The 13442-nt window shown below is 47.5% G+C and overlaps 2 protein-coding genes across 4 annotated transcripts in view; both read left to right on the top strand.

Annotated features, from left to right (window-relative positions):
• The window catches only part of coq9 (coenzyme Q9 homolog), a 53299-nt gene extending 49843 nt beyond the window's left edge, over positions 1-3456 (top strand). For both annotated transcript variants that reach the window (XM_079248106.1, XM_079248107.1), the window contains exons 7-9: positions 2409-2564; positions 2718-2771; positions 3111-3456. In XM_079248106.1, coding sequence (XP_079104232.1) covers positions 2409-2564; positions 2718-2771; positions 3111-3146 — 246 coding nt within the window. In that variant the 3' untranslated portion in view covers positions 3147-3456. The remainder of the gene's footprint in view (positions 1-2408; positions 2565-2717; positions 2772-3110) is intronic.
• A 337-nt stretch (positions 3457-3793) lies between these two features.
• polr2c (RNA polymerase II subunit C) lies at positions 3794-11875 on the top strand. Of its 2 annotated transcripts, XM_079255753.1 has the most exons (9): positions 3794-3936; positions 4943-4992; positions 5170-5238; positions 5316-5368; positions 6108-6236; positions 6317-6368; positions 6471-6639; positions 9980-10054; positions 11375-11875. In XM_079255753.1, exons 1-9 carry the CDS (start codon positions 3851-3853, stop codon positions 11517-11519), a joined length of 828 nt encoding a protein of 275 aa, XP_079111879.1. In that variant the 5' UTR covers positions 3794-3850; the 3' UTR covers positions 11520-11875. The 2 variants fall into 2 exon arrangements, with proteins under 2 accessions (XP_079111879.1, XP_079111880.1); XM_079255754.1 differs by lacking the exon at positions 9980-10054.
• The last annotated feature ends 1567 nt before the right edge of the window (positions 11876-13442 follow it).

Here is a 13442-nt window from a genome sequence, read left to right as displayed (position 1 = left end):
GTCCCAGTTCCTACATAGCGTACGTCTGTAGTCTACTTCCCAGGTCCTACGTACCGTACGTCTGTTGTCTACGTCCGAGATCCTACGTAGCGTACGTCTGTAGTCTACGTCCGAGATCCTACGTAGCGTACGTCTGTAGTCTACTTCCCAGGTCCTATTTAGCGTACATCTGTAGTCTACGTTCGTCATCCTACGTAGCGTACGTCTGTAGTCTACGTCCGAGATCCTACGTAGCGTTTGTCTGTAGTCTACTTCCCAGTTCCTACGTAGCGTAGGTCTGTAGTCTACTTCCCAGGTCCTACGTAGCGTACATCTGTAGTCTACTTCCCAGGTCCTACGTAGCGTACATCTGTAGTCTACGTTCGAGGTCCTACGTAGCGTACGTCTGTAGTCTACGTCCGAGGTCCTACGTAGCGTACGTCTGTAGTCTACTTCCCAGGTCCTACGTAGCGTACGTCTGTAGTCTACTTCCCAGGTCCTACGTAGCGTACATCTGTAGTCTACGTCCCAGGTCCTACGTAGCGTACATCTGTAGTCTACGTCCCAGGTCCTACGTAGCGTACATCTTTAGTCTACTTCCCAGGTCCTACATAGCGTACATCTGTAGTCTACTTCCCAGGTCCTATGTAGCGTACATCTGTAGTCTACGTCCCAGGTCCTACGTAGCGTACGTCTGTAGTCTACGTCCCAGGTCCTACGTAGCGTACGTCTGTAGTCTACGTCCCAGGTCCTACGTAGCATAAATCTGTAGTCTACTTCCCAGGTCCTACGTAGCGTACATCTGTAGTCTACTTCCCAGGTCCTATGTAGCGTACATCTGTAGTCTACGTCCCAGGTCCTACGTAGCGTACGTCTGTAGTCTACGTCCCAGGTCCTACGTAGCGTACGTCTGTAGTCTACGTCCCAGGTCCTTCGTAGCATAAATCTGTAGTCTACTTCCCAGGTCCTACGTAGCGTACGTCTGTAGTCTACGTCCCAGGTCCTACGTAGCGTACGTCTGTAGTCTACGTCCCAGGTCCTACGAAGCGTACGTCTGTAGTCTACGTCCCAGTTCCTACGTAGTGTACGTTTGTAGTCTACGTCCCAGTTCCTACGTAGTGTACGTCTGTAGTCTACGTCCCAGTTCCTACGTAGCGTACATCTGTAGTCTACGTCCAAGGTCTTACATAGCGTACGTCTGCAGTCTACTTCCCAGGTCCTACGTAGCGTACATTTGTAGTCTACGTTCGAGGTCCTACGTAGCGTACGTCTGTAGTCTACGTTCGAGGTCCTACGTAGCGTACGTCTGCAGTCTACTTCCCAGGTCCTACGTAGCGAACGTCTTTAGTCTACTTCCCAGGTCCTACGTAGCGTACGTCTGCACTCTACGTCCCAGGTCCTACGTAGCGTACATTTGTAGTCTACGTTCGAGGTCCTACGTAGCGTACGTCTGCAGTCTACTTCCCAGGTCCTACATAGCGTACGTCTGCAGTCTACTTCCCAGGTCCTACGTAGCGTACATTTGTAGTCTACGTTCGAGGTCCTACGTAGCGAACGTCTTTAGTCTACTTCCCAGGTCCTACGTAGCGTACGTCTGTAGTCTACGTCCCAGGTCCTACGTAGCGTACGTCTGTAGTCTACGTCCCAGGTCCTACGTAGCGTACATCTGTAGTCTACGTCCAAGGTCTTACATAGCGTACGTCTGCAGTCTACTTCCCAGGTCCTACGTAGCGTACATTTGTAGTCTACGTTCGAGGTCCTACGTAGCGTACGTCTATAGTCTACGTTCATGGTCCTACGTAACGTACGTCTGTAGTCTACGTCAATAAAAAAAAAAATTCGAGTCTAAGAATTAAAAATATTTTTATCCTTATTCTGACTAAACTTCTTTCTTCATAACTTGGTGGCGTTTAGTTTTATGATCTCCCCGCAAAGCATGTTCATTTATTTAAATCTGTTTTAATATTACAATGTAACTTTATGTTTAAAGTGCATCATAAATAAAGTTGACCAAAGTGCATCAATCTGCAGAGTTAAAACGAGAATAAATAGCGTATAAGCGGACATGAAATTGTCAAATACTAGAAAGAAGAGTAAAACAATCAGTCATCTATCAAAATGTCAACAGCCACTGTAATAGGTCAGATGATTCTTTAGCAGAGATTTAACAGGTGAAGTGGAGGCGTGTCTAACATACGAACGAAGCTCATTCTGTCGTCTAGGTGTCGCCACCTTGCCTCTCTGAGCTTCCGGTCGTGTTTGGTAAAGTCAGTGGAAATACAGAAAGTTTAACCCTGTTTTCATTTCCTTTCACGTCTCCTTGCTTGTTATGAAACATCTTCCACGTCTCCTGTCTTTTCAGTTAAAGCTCTTTGAATTTTCAGTTAAATCTGTCAAAAACAAGGACATGATGTTTCTGTGTTCTGCAGATGAACTGGTACACCAAGCGAGCCGTGCTGACGGGCATCTATAACACCACGGAGCTGGTCATGGTTCAGGATTCCTCACCGAATTTTCAGGAAACCTGGAACTTCTTGGATAACCGCATTCAAGATGTGGTCAACTTGGCCTCCACAGCCAAACAGGTAGAGAAGAACAGTCTAGTAAGGGTGGGTTGGAGCATTGAAGAGTATCAAAGTATTATTTTTCCTGAAAGGGTATAAATGATGCAACAAACATCCAAATGAGGAAACAGGAGAGAAAAGACGCTGTTTAAAAGTTTGCTTTATGGTCTACAGGCGCAATCGACTGGAGAAGCTGTGGTGCAGGGCTTGATGGGAGCTGCTCTTACTGTGAGTATATGTCACTCCCGCGCCGCTTAGCGCCTCTGTCTACGTCTACCTCTGTCGGCGCGCCGGACTCCGGTCGGCGCCTCTGTCGGCGCACCGGACTCTGGTCGGTGCCTCTGTCGGCGCGCCGGACTCCGGTTGGCGCCGGACTCCGGTCGGCGGTTAGTTTAGAGCAGCCTCTCTCGGGGGTCCTCTTGTGATTTGATTGGCAGCTTTGTTGTTTTCACACACAACTCTTGTTAACAGGACAATTGAGTTTTTTAGCCATGTTGAAGATGAAGCAGCAGAAATGTAAAATCAGATGTATCTATAAATATTTATCTGGATGTTTTTTTCTTCCAGCTCAAGAACCTGACAGGTGTGAACCAGAAGCGATGATGTCAGACATCTATCAGTCGCAGCTCATCGTGTCATAAACTAAAGATCCGGTTTCATTTCCATCTTCATTCTGTCTGACTGACTCAAAGTGTTGAATTCTGGTTTGTCAGCAGCTGCCGGTATCTTCTACACCTGCAGCGCCTGCTGTAGCTTTTTGGTTGTTTTGTTTAACAACATTTTAGTCGTGCTCTAATCCCGCCTGTACAGAAGTAATCCTTCATCTGTAATTTAGTTGTTGAATCACAAATTCAATAAAGTATAAGCTATATATTTAACGTTTTGTCCTATTTGTTCCTAATAAACCAGCTTCTCAAAAAACTCTTGTATTTTCTCATGTTCTTCAGATAAAATAAACTGGTTTAAAACTGGTCGTAAGGATCTGTAGCTGCTATTTATTCTGTTAATTATGGTCACAACTGCCTTCTTTACATTTATAGAAATCTTTCTGAAGATGGAACTAAAGGACTGTTTATCTTTTATTTTGCTCTTTTGAACTTTTAAGAGTTATTTTATGAGAAAATAAAGTCTGTCGGAAAAACAAAACTTGACCCGGAAGTGAACGGAAACCCGCCTCCAGCTGATCATAAGAACCAATCAGAGACCTCCACTGGATCCCCTGTCCAATCAGCAGCCGGTGATTATTTCCGTGGAGGCAGTCGATGCGGAGCCGCGTTTCTCATCAGATTTACGGTTAAAAACTTATCATGCCGTATGCTAATCAGCCCACGGTTAAAATCACAGAGCTCACGGACGAAAATGTCAAGTTTGTCATTGAAAACACGGATTTAGCGTAAGTATTTACAGTATTCGCATGTAAAATGCGCCGTTTAGACCAGAGAGCCGCCATAACGCTAGACTTTAATCAGAACAAACTTCTAGTTTATCCTGATAAATTTAGATTATCTGGTAATATCTGTAAATAACAGGGTTTTCTGGACGTCAACATATTGATCTGTTAACAGATAATAGAGAAAGATCGATGAAGCTTTGAGGCTTTATAAAGGAGCGACACCTGGTGGTCAGAGGGAGTTACTGCAGGCACAGTTATTTCTCCAGCTTTTACTTCTAACACTTTAATTTTTATCTGTTTATTCTGAGGAGTACTCTGTATAATACCATGCTGCATTCTCAGTATTGTGGCTCAACGTGTTAATGTTTTACAGGATGTAGATGCAGCGTTTGCTCCGTGAAACCAGATGAAAATGTGAAAACTAGTGTATTGGATCTGTGATGGTTTGGGAGAAATGCGCATGCATCTCAATGGGAATTTCTTAGAACAATCTTTAATTTATATGCTTTCTCCTGATTTCTGAATGATTAAATGGCCTCATCAGTCAGCAACACCCTGAACGTCATGAAATTTTATATTAAAATATTAACTAATCTTCTGTTATGCTAGCTGATGGCACTGAGAGATATTTAGTAATACCATATGATACTAAACACAACACTACATTAACAATTATACCAAGAACTCTGGAATCTAATGCTATTTAATTTTTTGCCGTATTATTATCCTCCTTCCTTTGTGGAAGTTTTCCCATAAACGTGTTTTCTTCCACTAGAAGTGTCCATGGGAACAGTTTTCTCTCTCAGCCTGTCGGGCGTTGAGCGGGAGGGAACGCCGGGCGTTTCCCGTCTCGATAGATGATGTGGCACCTCAGATCGGACCGGGCCTCAGATCGGACTGGGTCTGGCGGTCCTGATGGCAATGCAGCCTTTAACAAGTTGTGATAAAGCGGGTCTGAAGTGATTTCAGTGGTTTTCCTCCCCTAACATGTTTTTGTCCTCCTCAGGGTCGCCAACTCTCTCCGCCGCGTCTTCATGTCAGAAGTTCCAACAATAGGTAGAGAAAGATTCGTCGCTGCTTTGCTGTCGGTTTGTTTTTGAGTCCAGACAGAAATAAATCCTGTAAAAGTTCGGGCCAGAAGCACGGCAGCAGCCGACTCGTTCCTCAACACTTCATAAACAAGGCGTGAACAGAACTCTGCGGCTAATCCCACGTCTCCTGCCTTTCCTTCAGCCATCGACTGGATCCAGATCGATGCCAATTCGTCGGTGTTGCACGACGAGTTCATCGCGCACCGAGTCGGTACGTTCGCTGCAGCTGCTGCCACGACGCCAATTTCAGTGCCGATGCTAACATTTCACTCTTTGCTGTTGCACCAGGCCTCATCCCGCTGACCAGCGACGACATCGTGGATAAAATGCAGTATTCCAGAGTGAGTGGGCTTAAACGTGATTGGCTGAGAGTGAAGTATGACATCACAGCCTGGAGTTCCGATGGAAACGACGGATTTGCGACGAATGAATAATTTTATCACAGAAGTCTGAAATATTATCCTGTTAGCTGGAAGTCAACGCTTCGTTTTTATTACCCTGCGTAGACGTTTCCTCTGGTTTCCAACCAGTTTGCTCCGGTTCACACTGGTATCCAACCAGTTTGCTCCGGTTCACACTGGTTTCCAACCAGTTTGCTCCGGTTCACACTGGTTTCCAACCAGTTTGCTCCGGTTCACACTGGTTTCCAACCAGTTTGCTCCGGTTCACACTGGTTTCCAACCAGTTTGCTCCGGTTCACACTGGTTTCCAACCAGTTTGCTCCGGTTCACACTGGTTTCCAACCAGTTTGCTCCGGTTCACACTGGTTTCCAACCAGTTTGCTCCGGTTCACACTGGTTTCCAACCAGTTTGCTCCGGTTCACACTGGTTTCCAACCAGTTTGCTCCGGTTCACACTGGTTTCCAACCAGTTTGCTCCGGTTCACACTGGTTTCCAACCAGTTTGCTCCGGTTCACACTGGTTTCCAACCAGTTTGCTCCGGTTCACACTGGTTTCCAACCTTGTTTTTATTGTTAGGTTGGTACATCAGTGTTTAGATGTAAACATCAAACCTAAAATGAAGTCAGATAAACGGAAAACAAACTTTAGAGACAGAAATGGTTTCTGCTCATCCTGCAGGACTGTACCTGTGATGATTTCTGTCCTGAATGCTCTGTGGAGCTCACCCTGGACGTCCGATGCACTGAGGATCAGACTCGTCACGTCACCTCGCGCGATCTGTTGTCAAACAACCCCCGAGTCATCCCGGTGGGTCTTTCCTTCTGCAACTCATGAACTTGAAGTTGATGCCGAGTAGAAACCTGACGTGTAGTTTTGTGACTTTTCAGGTGACATCCAGGAGCAGAGACAGTGATCCTAACGACTACGTAGAGCAAGATGGTAAAATCTCATCTTCATTTTCACAGGTTAAAACTCTCATCAGGTTTGTTTCTTCCCTCATTTCTGTCCTGCCTCCTTCTGTCATCTGCTGACGCATCGCAGACATTTTATTGGTGAAGCTTCGTAAAGGTCAGGAACTTCGCCTCCGGGCGTACGCCAAGAAAGGTTTTGGAAAGGAACACGCCAAGTGGAACCCAACAGCAGGGGTGTCTTTCGAATACGACCCAGACAATGCACTCCGACACACCGTCTATCCACGACCAGAGGAATGGTATGTCTACACATCTAAACCTGTCTACACGTCAACGCGTCTAAACCTGTCTACACGTCAACGCGTCTAAACGTGTCTACACGTCAACGCGTCTAAACGTGTCTACACGTCAACGCGTCTAAACGTGTCTACACGTCAAGGCGCCTAAACGTGTCTACACGTCAACGCGTCTAAACGTGTCTACACGTCAACGCGCCTCAACGTGTCGACACGTCAACGTGTCTAAACGTGTCGACACGTCAACGCGCCTCAACGTGTCTACACGTCAAGGCGCCTCAACGTGTCTACACGTCAAGGCGCCTCAACGTGTCTACACGTCAAGGCGCCTCAACGTGTCTACACGTCAAGGCGCCTAAACGTGTCTACACGTCAACGCGCCTCAACGTGTCTACACGTCAACGCGTCTAAACGTGTCAAAGCGCCTCAACGTGTCTACACGTCAACGCGCCTCAACGTGTCTACACGTCAACGCGTCTAAACGTGTCAAAGCGCCTCAACGTGTCAACGCGCCTAAACATGTCCGAAATTCAACGCCTCTAAACGTGTCAATCAATCAATCAATCAATCAAATTTTATTTATAAAGCGCTTCACAACAACCTTAGTTGACCAAAGTGCTGAACAAAGATAAAAACAAGTAAAAATATAAAATAGCAGTTCATTCACATGTAAAAATCTCAACAGCCAAAGGCTGATCTAAACAGATGAGTCTTTAGCCTTAAACAGAGGCAGGTCCATGATGGAGCGTAACTCCAGAGGCAGAGAGTTCCAGAGTTTGGGCCCTGCCACTGCGAAGGCCCGATCGCCCCACTGTTTATACCTAGACCGAGGGACCACCAGGAGGTGCTGATCAGAGGAGCGCAGGGCTCTGCTGGGCTGGTGAGGAGTCAGGAGGTCACAAAGGTACGGAGGTGCAAGGCCATGGATGGAGCAGAAAACAAACAAGGATTTTGAACTGAATTCTGAACTGAAGCGGGAGCCAGTGTAGAGAGAACAGTACAGGGGAGATATGGTCATGTTTGCGTGTGTTGGTGAGAAGGCGGGCAGCTGCATTCTGCACAAGCTGTAGACGGTGCAGAGAAGCCTGGCTGAGTCCAATGTAGAGGGCGTTGCAATAGTCCAAACGTGAACTGATGAAGGCGTGGATGGCTGTTTCAAGGTCTTGACGAGTGAGAAAGGATCTGATTTTGGCCAACTGGCGAAGCTGAAAAAAGCTTGCCCTGACCACAGAGTCTATTTGTTTATTGAGTCTGAGATTATTGTCCAACGTCACTCCAAGGTTCCTAACTGTCTGACTGAGATGGTTGGTGAGAGGTGTGAACAATGGAGCTGCATTTGCTGGGCTGGGGGCACCAAAGAGGATAAATTCAGATTTTGACTCATTCAGACAGAGGAAGTTTTGCGATAGCCACTGCTTAATGTCATCCAGACACCTGTAGATGGACTGTGTGTCTGAGGAGTTCTGGGAAACTGGCAGATAGATTTGGAGATCGTCTGCATACAAGTGGAATGAGACATTATGGCGGGATATCACAGAGCCGAGGGGCAACATATACAAAGAGAACAGAACAGGGCCAAGAATGGAACCCTGTGGCACACCGGAAGACAGAGGAGCTGAAGATGAAGAGAGGTCATTAATCATTACTGAGAAAGATCTATCAGTCAGGTATGACTTGAACCATTGGAGCACAGGTCCCTGAAGACCCACTTGCTGGGCTAAGCGAGTGAGAAGGACAGAGTGGTCCACTGTGTCAAATGCTGCGGTAAGATCAAGCATTACCAACAGCACAGGTTGCTTTAAATCCAGGGAGAGCAAGACGTCATTTTGCACCTTAAGGAGTGCTGACTCTGTGCTGTCAACGCATCTAAACGTGTCAACGCGACTAAACGTGTCAACGCATCTAAACGTGTCAACGCATCTAAACGTGTCAACGCGACTAAACGTGTCAACGCGACTAAACGTGTCAACGCATCTAAACGTGTCAACGCGACTAAACGTGTCAACGCGACTAAACGTGTCAACGCGACTAAACGTGTCAACGCATCTAAACGTGTCAACGCGACTAAACGTGTCAACGCGACTAAACGTGTCTACACGTCTAAACGTGTCTACACGTCTAAACGTGTCTACACGTCTAAACGTGTCTACACGTCTAAACGTGTCTACACGTCAACGCGACTAAACGTGTCAACGCGACTAAACGTGTCAACGCGACTAAACGTGTCAACGCGACTAAACGTGTCAACGCGACTAAACGTGTCAACGCGTCTAAACGTGTCTACACGTCAACGCGACTAAACGTGTCAACGCGACTAAACGTGTCAACGCGACTAAACGTGTCAACGCGACTAAACGTGTCAACGCGACTAAACGTGTCAACGCGACTAAACGTGTCAACGCGACTAAACGTGTCAACGCGTCTAAACGTGTCTACACGTCAACGCGACTAAACGTGTCAACGCGACTAAACGTGTCAACGCGACTAAACGCGTCAACGCGACTAAACGCGTCAACGCGTCTAAACGTGTCTACACGTCTAAACGTGTCTACACGTCAACGCGACTAAACGTGTCAACGCGACTAAACGTGTCAACGCGACTAAACGTGTCAACGCGACTAAACGCGTCAACGCGTCTAAACGTGTCAACGCGACTAAACGTGTCAACGCGACTAAACGTGTCAACGCGACTAAACGTGTCAACGCGTCTAAACGTGTCTACACGTCAACGCGACTAAACGTGTCAACGCGACTAAACGTGTCAACGCGACTAAACGTGTCAACGCGACTAAACGTGTCAACGCGACTAAACGTGTCAACGCGACTAAACGTGTCAACGCGACTAAACGTGTCAACGCGACTAAACGTGTCAACGCGTCTAAACGTGTCTACACGTCAACGCGACTAAACGTGTCAACGCGACTAAACGTGTCAACGCGACTAAACGTGTCAACGCGACTAAACGTGTCAACGCGACTAAACGTGTCAACGCGTCTAAACGTGTCTACACGTCAACGCGACTAAACGTGTCAACGCGACTAAACGTGTCAACGCGACTAAACGCGTCAACGCGACTAAACGCGTCAACGCGTCTAAACGTGTCTACACGTCTAAACGTGTCTACACGTCAACGCGACTAAACGTGTCAACGCGACTAAACGTGTCAACGCGACTAAACGTGTCAACGCGTCTAAACGTGTCAACGCGACTAAACGTGTCAACGCGACTAAACGTGTCAACGCGTCTAAACGTGTCTACACGTCAACGCGTCTAAACGTGTCTGCTACCCTAACCCTAAGCCTCGACGTGCTGAAGCACAAGTTAATTAAAGCTTGTTTTTCAGGCCGAAGAGCGAGTACTCAGAGATCGAGGAGGACGAGGTTCAGGCTCCCTACGACCCAAATGGAAAGCCAGAAAGGTGAAGAGTATCGTGTTCTTTTCTCCGACATGAACATATTTCCCAGACTAAAGAAAAGACGGTGGATATGTGTATGAAGGCCGTAGGCGTGGTCAGTGCAGCGATAGTTACATTACTCAGTATAAATCCTGTCCAGGAAGTGAGAGTCCTTTTATAGACACGTTTCATACTATATCTACAGAACCTCAGGGGGTTCTTCGATGTGGAGGTGACATTGGACTCATCTGGCTCCGGCTCGCGCTGCTAAAAAAGAAACAAACTGGTATTATTGATGTTTGGAGGGACTTTAACCCATCTAGTTGGGATTACACGTACCGCAATCCACTGGAAGACCGGAGACGGAGCCTGAAGACCGGAGACCAGAGACGGGAGACCAGAGACGGGAGACCAGAGACGGGAGACGGGAGACCGGAGACCGGAGACCGGAGACCGGAGACGGAGCCGGAAGACCGGAGACGGGAGACGGGAGACCAGAGACGGAGCCGGAAGACAGGAGCTGGAAGACGATAAGCAATTCTCTGAAGGGGCTCAGATGATCACTGATAGTCCAATGGGAAAGAAGATGAAGGTGATTGAGTTGTCAGAAGGGAAACGGGGTATTGGGGGGGGCTGGCACATGAGATCACTGGTGTGTCCGAGCAATCCACAGTTAAGAGCAAGACAGAAGCAAATGGAGGACTGTACAGGGTGTAGATTGAACGTTTGCTGGACTTGCTGTTTGTGGTTTCGAGCAGAAGGGAGCTGGAAAAACTTGGAAAGGTGTGAGAGTGAGAACAAAGACCTCTTCAGGTATTTACAGACAGGCCAGCGGTTGAAGCAGATCCTGGCTGAGGGATGCAACATGTTTCTGTGACAGCTTCTATGTTTGGGAATAGACATGGAATATAATGTAGACTCCGCAAACACTCAGTGTGGGGGGGCAAAGGAGGGGAGGGTCTCTGTGAATCGCATAGAAAACGACTCGGTCTTCCAACAGGAGGGAATCTGGGTGGTGAGGTACTCCATTTCTCGGCTCAAAAGGCGCTTCAAGGCGCTGGTACAAGTTGTTGGGGGTTAAGCCAATTGCCATGTTTTCTGTCCAGAAATCTGTTGGGCGAAACGTTCATAAAACATTTGGAACCTTTTAAATGGAAAAATTATGTATGTTTTATTGTTTTAGTTCCCTGCGGCGTTGTCTGTATGTCCGAACATCTTTGGAAATGTTGACTTTAGATGAGCCGTTGACTAACATTATGACATGTATGCAGACGGATGTACCGTGATTGCTTTGAACTGATTTGTACCTTATCCTGGTAAAAATAAAATTAAACCTGGTTTCAGGTTCTACTACAACGTGGAGTCCTGTGGATCCCTTCGACCGGAGACCATCGTCATGTCGGCGCTGGCCGTCCTGAAGAAGAAGCTGAGCGACCTGCAGACACAGCTGAGTCATGAAATCCAGAGCGACGTTCTCACCATCAACTGAAGACCCTCCAGCAGAACCAGTAACCTCCAGCAGAGCCAGTAACCTCCAGCAGAGCCAGTAACCTCCAGCAGAGCCAGTAACCTCCAGCAGAGCCAGTAACCTCCAGCAGAGCCAGTAACCTCCAGCAGAGCCAGTAACCTCCAGCAGAGCCAGTAACCTCCAGCAGAACCAGTAACCTCCAGCAGAACCAGTAACCTCCAGCAGAACCAGTAACCCGCCTCCCTGTTGAACCGGATCCGACCAAAAAAAACAGGGTCTGTTACCGGAAGACTTCGCCTGGAAAACGGCTCCTAATGTTTCATTTCTGCTTTTTGTAGTTTTACAGGCAATTTCAGGCAGGGGGGGCGGCAGGTAAACGGCAGGCTGGGGGGGGGCGTACCTGCGGCAGGTAAACGGCAGGCTGGGGGGGGCGTACCTGCGGCAGGTAAACGGCAGGCTGGGGGGGGCGTACCTGCGGCAGGTAAACGGCAGGCTGGGGGGGGGGCGTACCTGCGACAGGTAAACGGCAGGCTGGGGGGGGGCGTACCTGCGACAGGTAAACGGCAGGCTGGGGGGGGCGTACCTGCGGCAGGTAAACGGCAGGCTGGGGGGGGGGGGCGTACCTGCGACAGGTAAACGGCAGGTTTGGGGGGGGGGGGTACCTGCGACAGGTAAAGGGATTGCTGGGGGGGGTACCTGTGACAGGTAAACGGCAGGCTGCGGGGGGGGGGGTACCTGCGACAGGTAAAGGGATTGCTGGCTGTGGAAATGTAGTTCAGGATGATTCTTTAATTTGTCTTTATTTAAAATAAACCTGTTTTGCGGATCGGTGTCGTTGCTTCACTGCTCTGGTTCACATTTAGTTTTTTTCGAGAAGGAAAATGATGATGATGGTGATGAACTGAGGAAGACGTTTTTATGAATGGAAATGAATTAATGCACATCTTATTCGAACCTCAGAACTGAACTGAAGGTGGCGCTGTATGCACACGACCTCTCCTTTTCTTTTGTCCAAGTTGTCACATTCTATTGTTGCTGCTTTCGCAATCCTACATGAATTTGGCAGTCTCTGGATGTTGACTTGATCTTCATGAAAAGTAAAATGTTTAATATTTGAGGAAGGGCAAATTAAAACTCAGTGTATGTTACCAAAATATTGGTGAAAATCTATCAGAAAAACTTTATAAAAATCAAAGTTATTATGGAGCGATGATGATTACTAAACCTTTCTACAGCTGCCAGAATCAATGCAGTTTAAATGAATATTCTCCAACAGTTTTTACACTTATTTCAATGCATTGTGATCTTCCTTCATCGTTTATTTTTTCAAAAAGTTGAAACTTTGGAAACTTCTAGACAGGTGTTTCTTTATCCTGGTCCTCAGGGCAAAATGTCCTGCAGGTAACCCTACTTTAACAAACCTCACTCAAATCAATGGCTCATCAAATTTCCAGAGAACTTGGCAAGCAGTTAATCTGCATCAGGTGTTCTGGAGTTGGTAGGAACTAAGACATGTGGGGTGGTGGGTCTCGGGGACCAGGATTAAGAAACACTGCCCAAGACTTTGTTGACAAAGCTTGCTTAAAGTTAGAAAGGAAGTCTGCTGCCCAAAACCCGACTGGGATCTGGTTCTATGAGAGAGGAGCCTCCACTCGACGACACCCACCCCAGCCCTCCATGAGGACAATCTCTGCCTAGCCCGGCCCAGATTGAACCTCAAACTCATTCCAGTAGTCAGAGATTTATTGCAGCCTCCGGACAAGATAAAACTCAAATCAACAATAGACTCACCAAAGCATGGGCATCTCGATCAGCTGAGATCCCGTCAACAAGGCCCGGCGGCTGTTAGCTAGCTGCTAACGTTTACAGGATGCTCAAAATGGCTCTGTTCACCACTCGGTCCCCCTCCGGTTGTTTCGGTTGTTTGCACCTGGCCGAAAAAAT

This window comes from Telmatherina bonti, assembly GCF_933228915.1.
Source record: "Telmatherina bonti genome assembly, chromosome: 2".
Classification (NCBI taxonomy): Eukaryota; Metazoa; Chordata; class Actinopteri; order Atheriniformes; family Telmatherinidae; genus Telmatherina; species Telmatherina bonti.
Note: the sequence above shows the minus strand (reverse complement) of the source record. Positions and strands in the feature narration are given on the sequence as shown.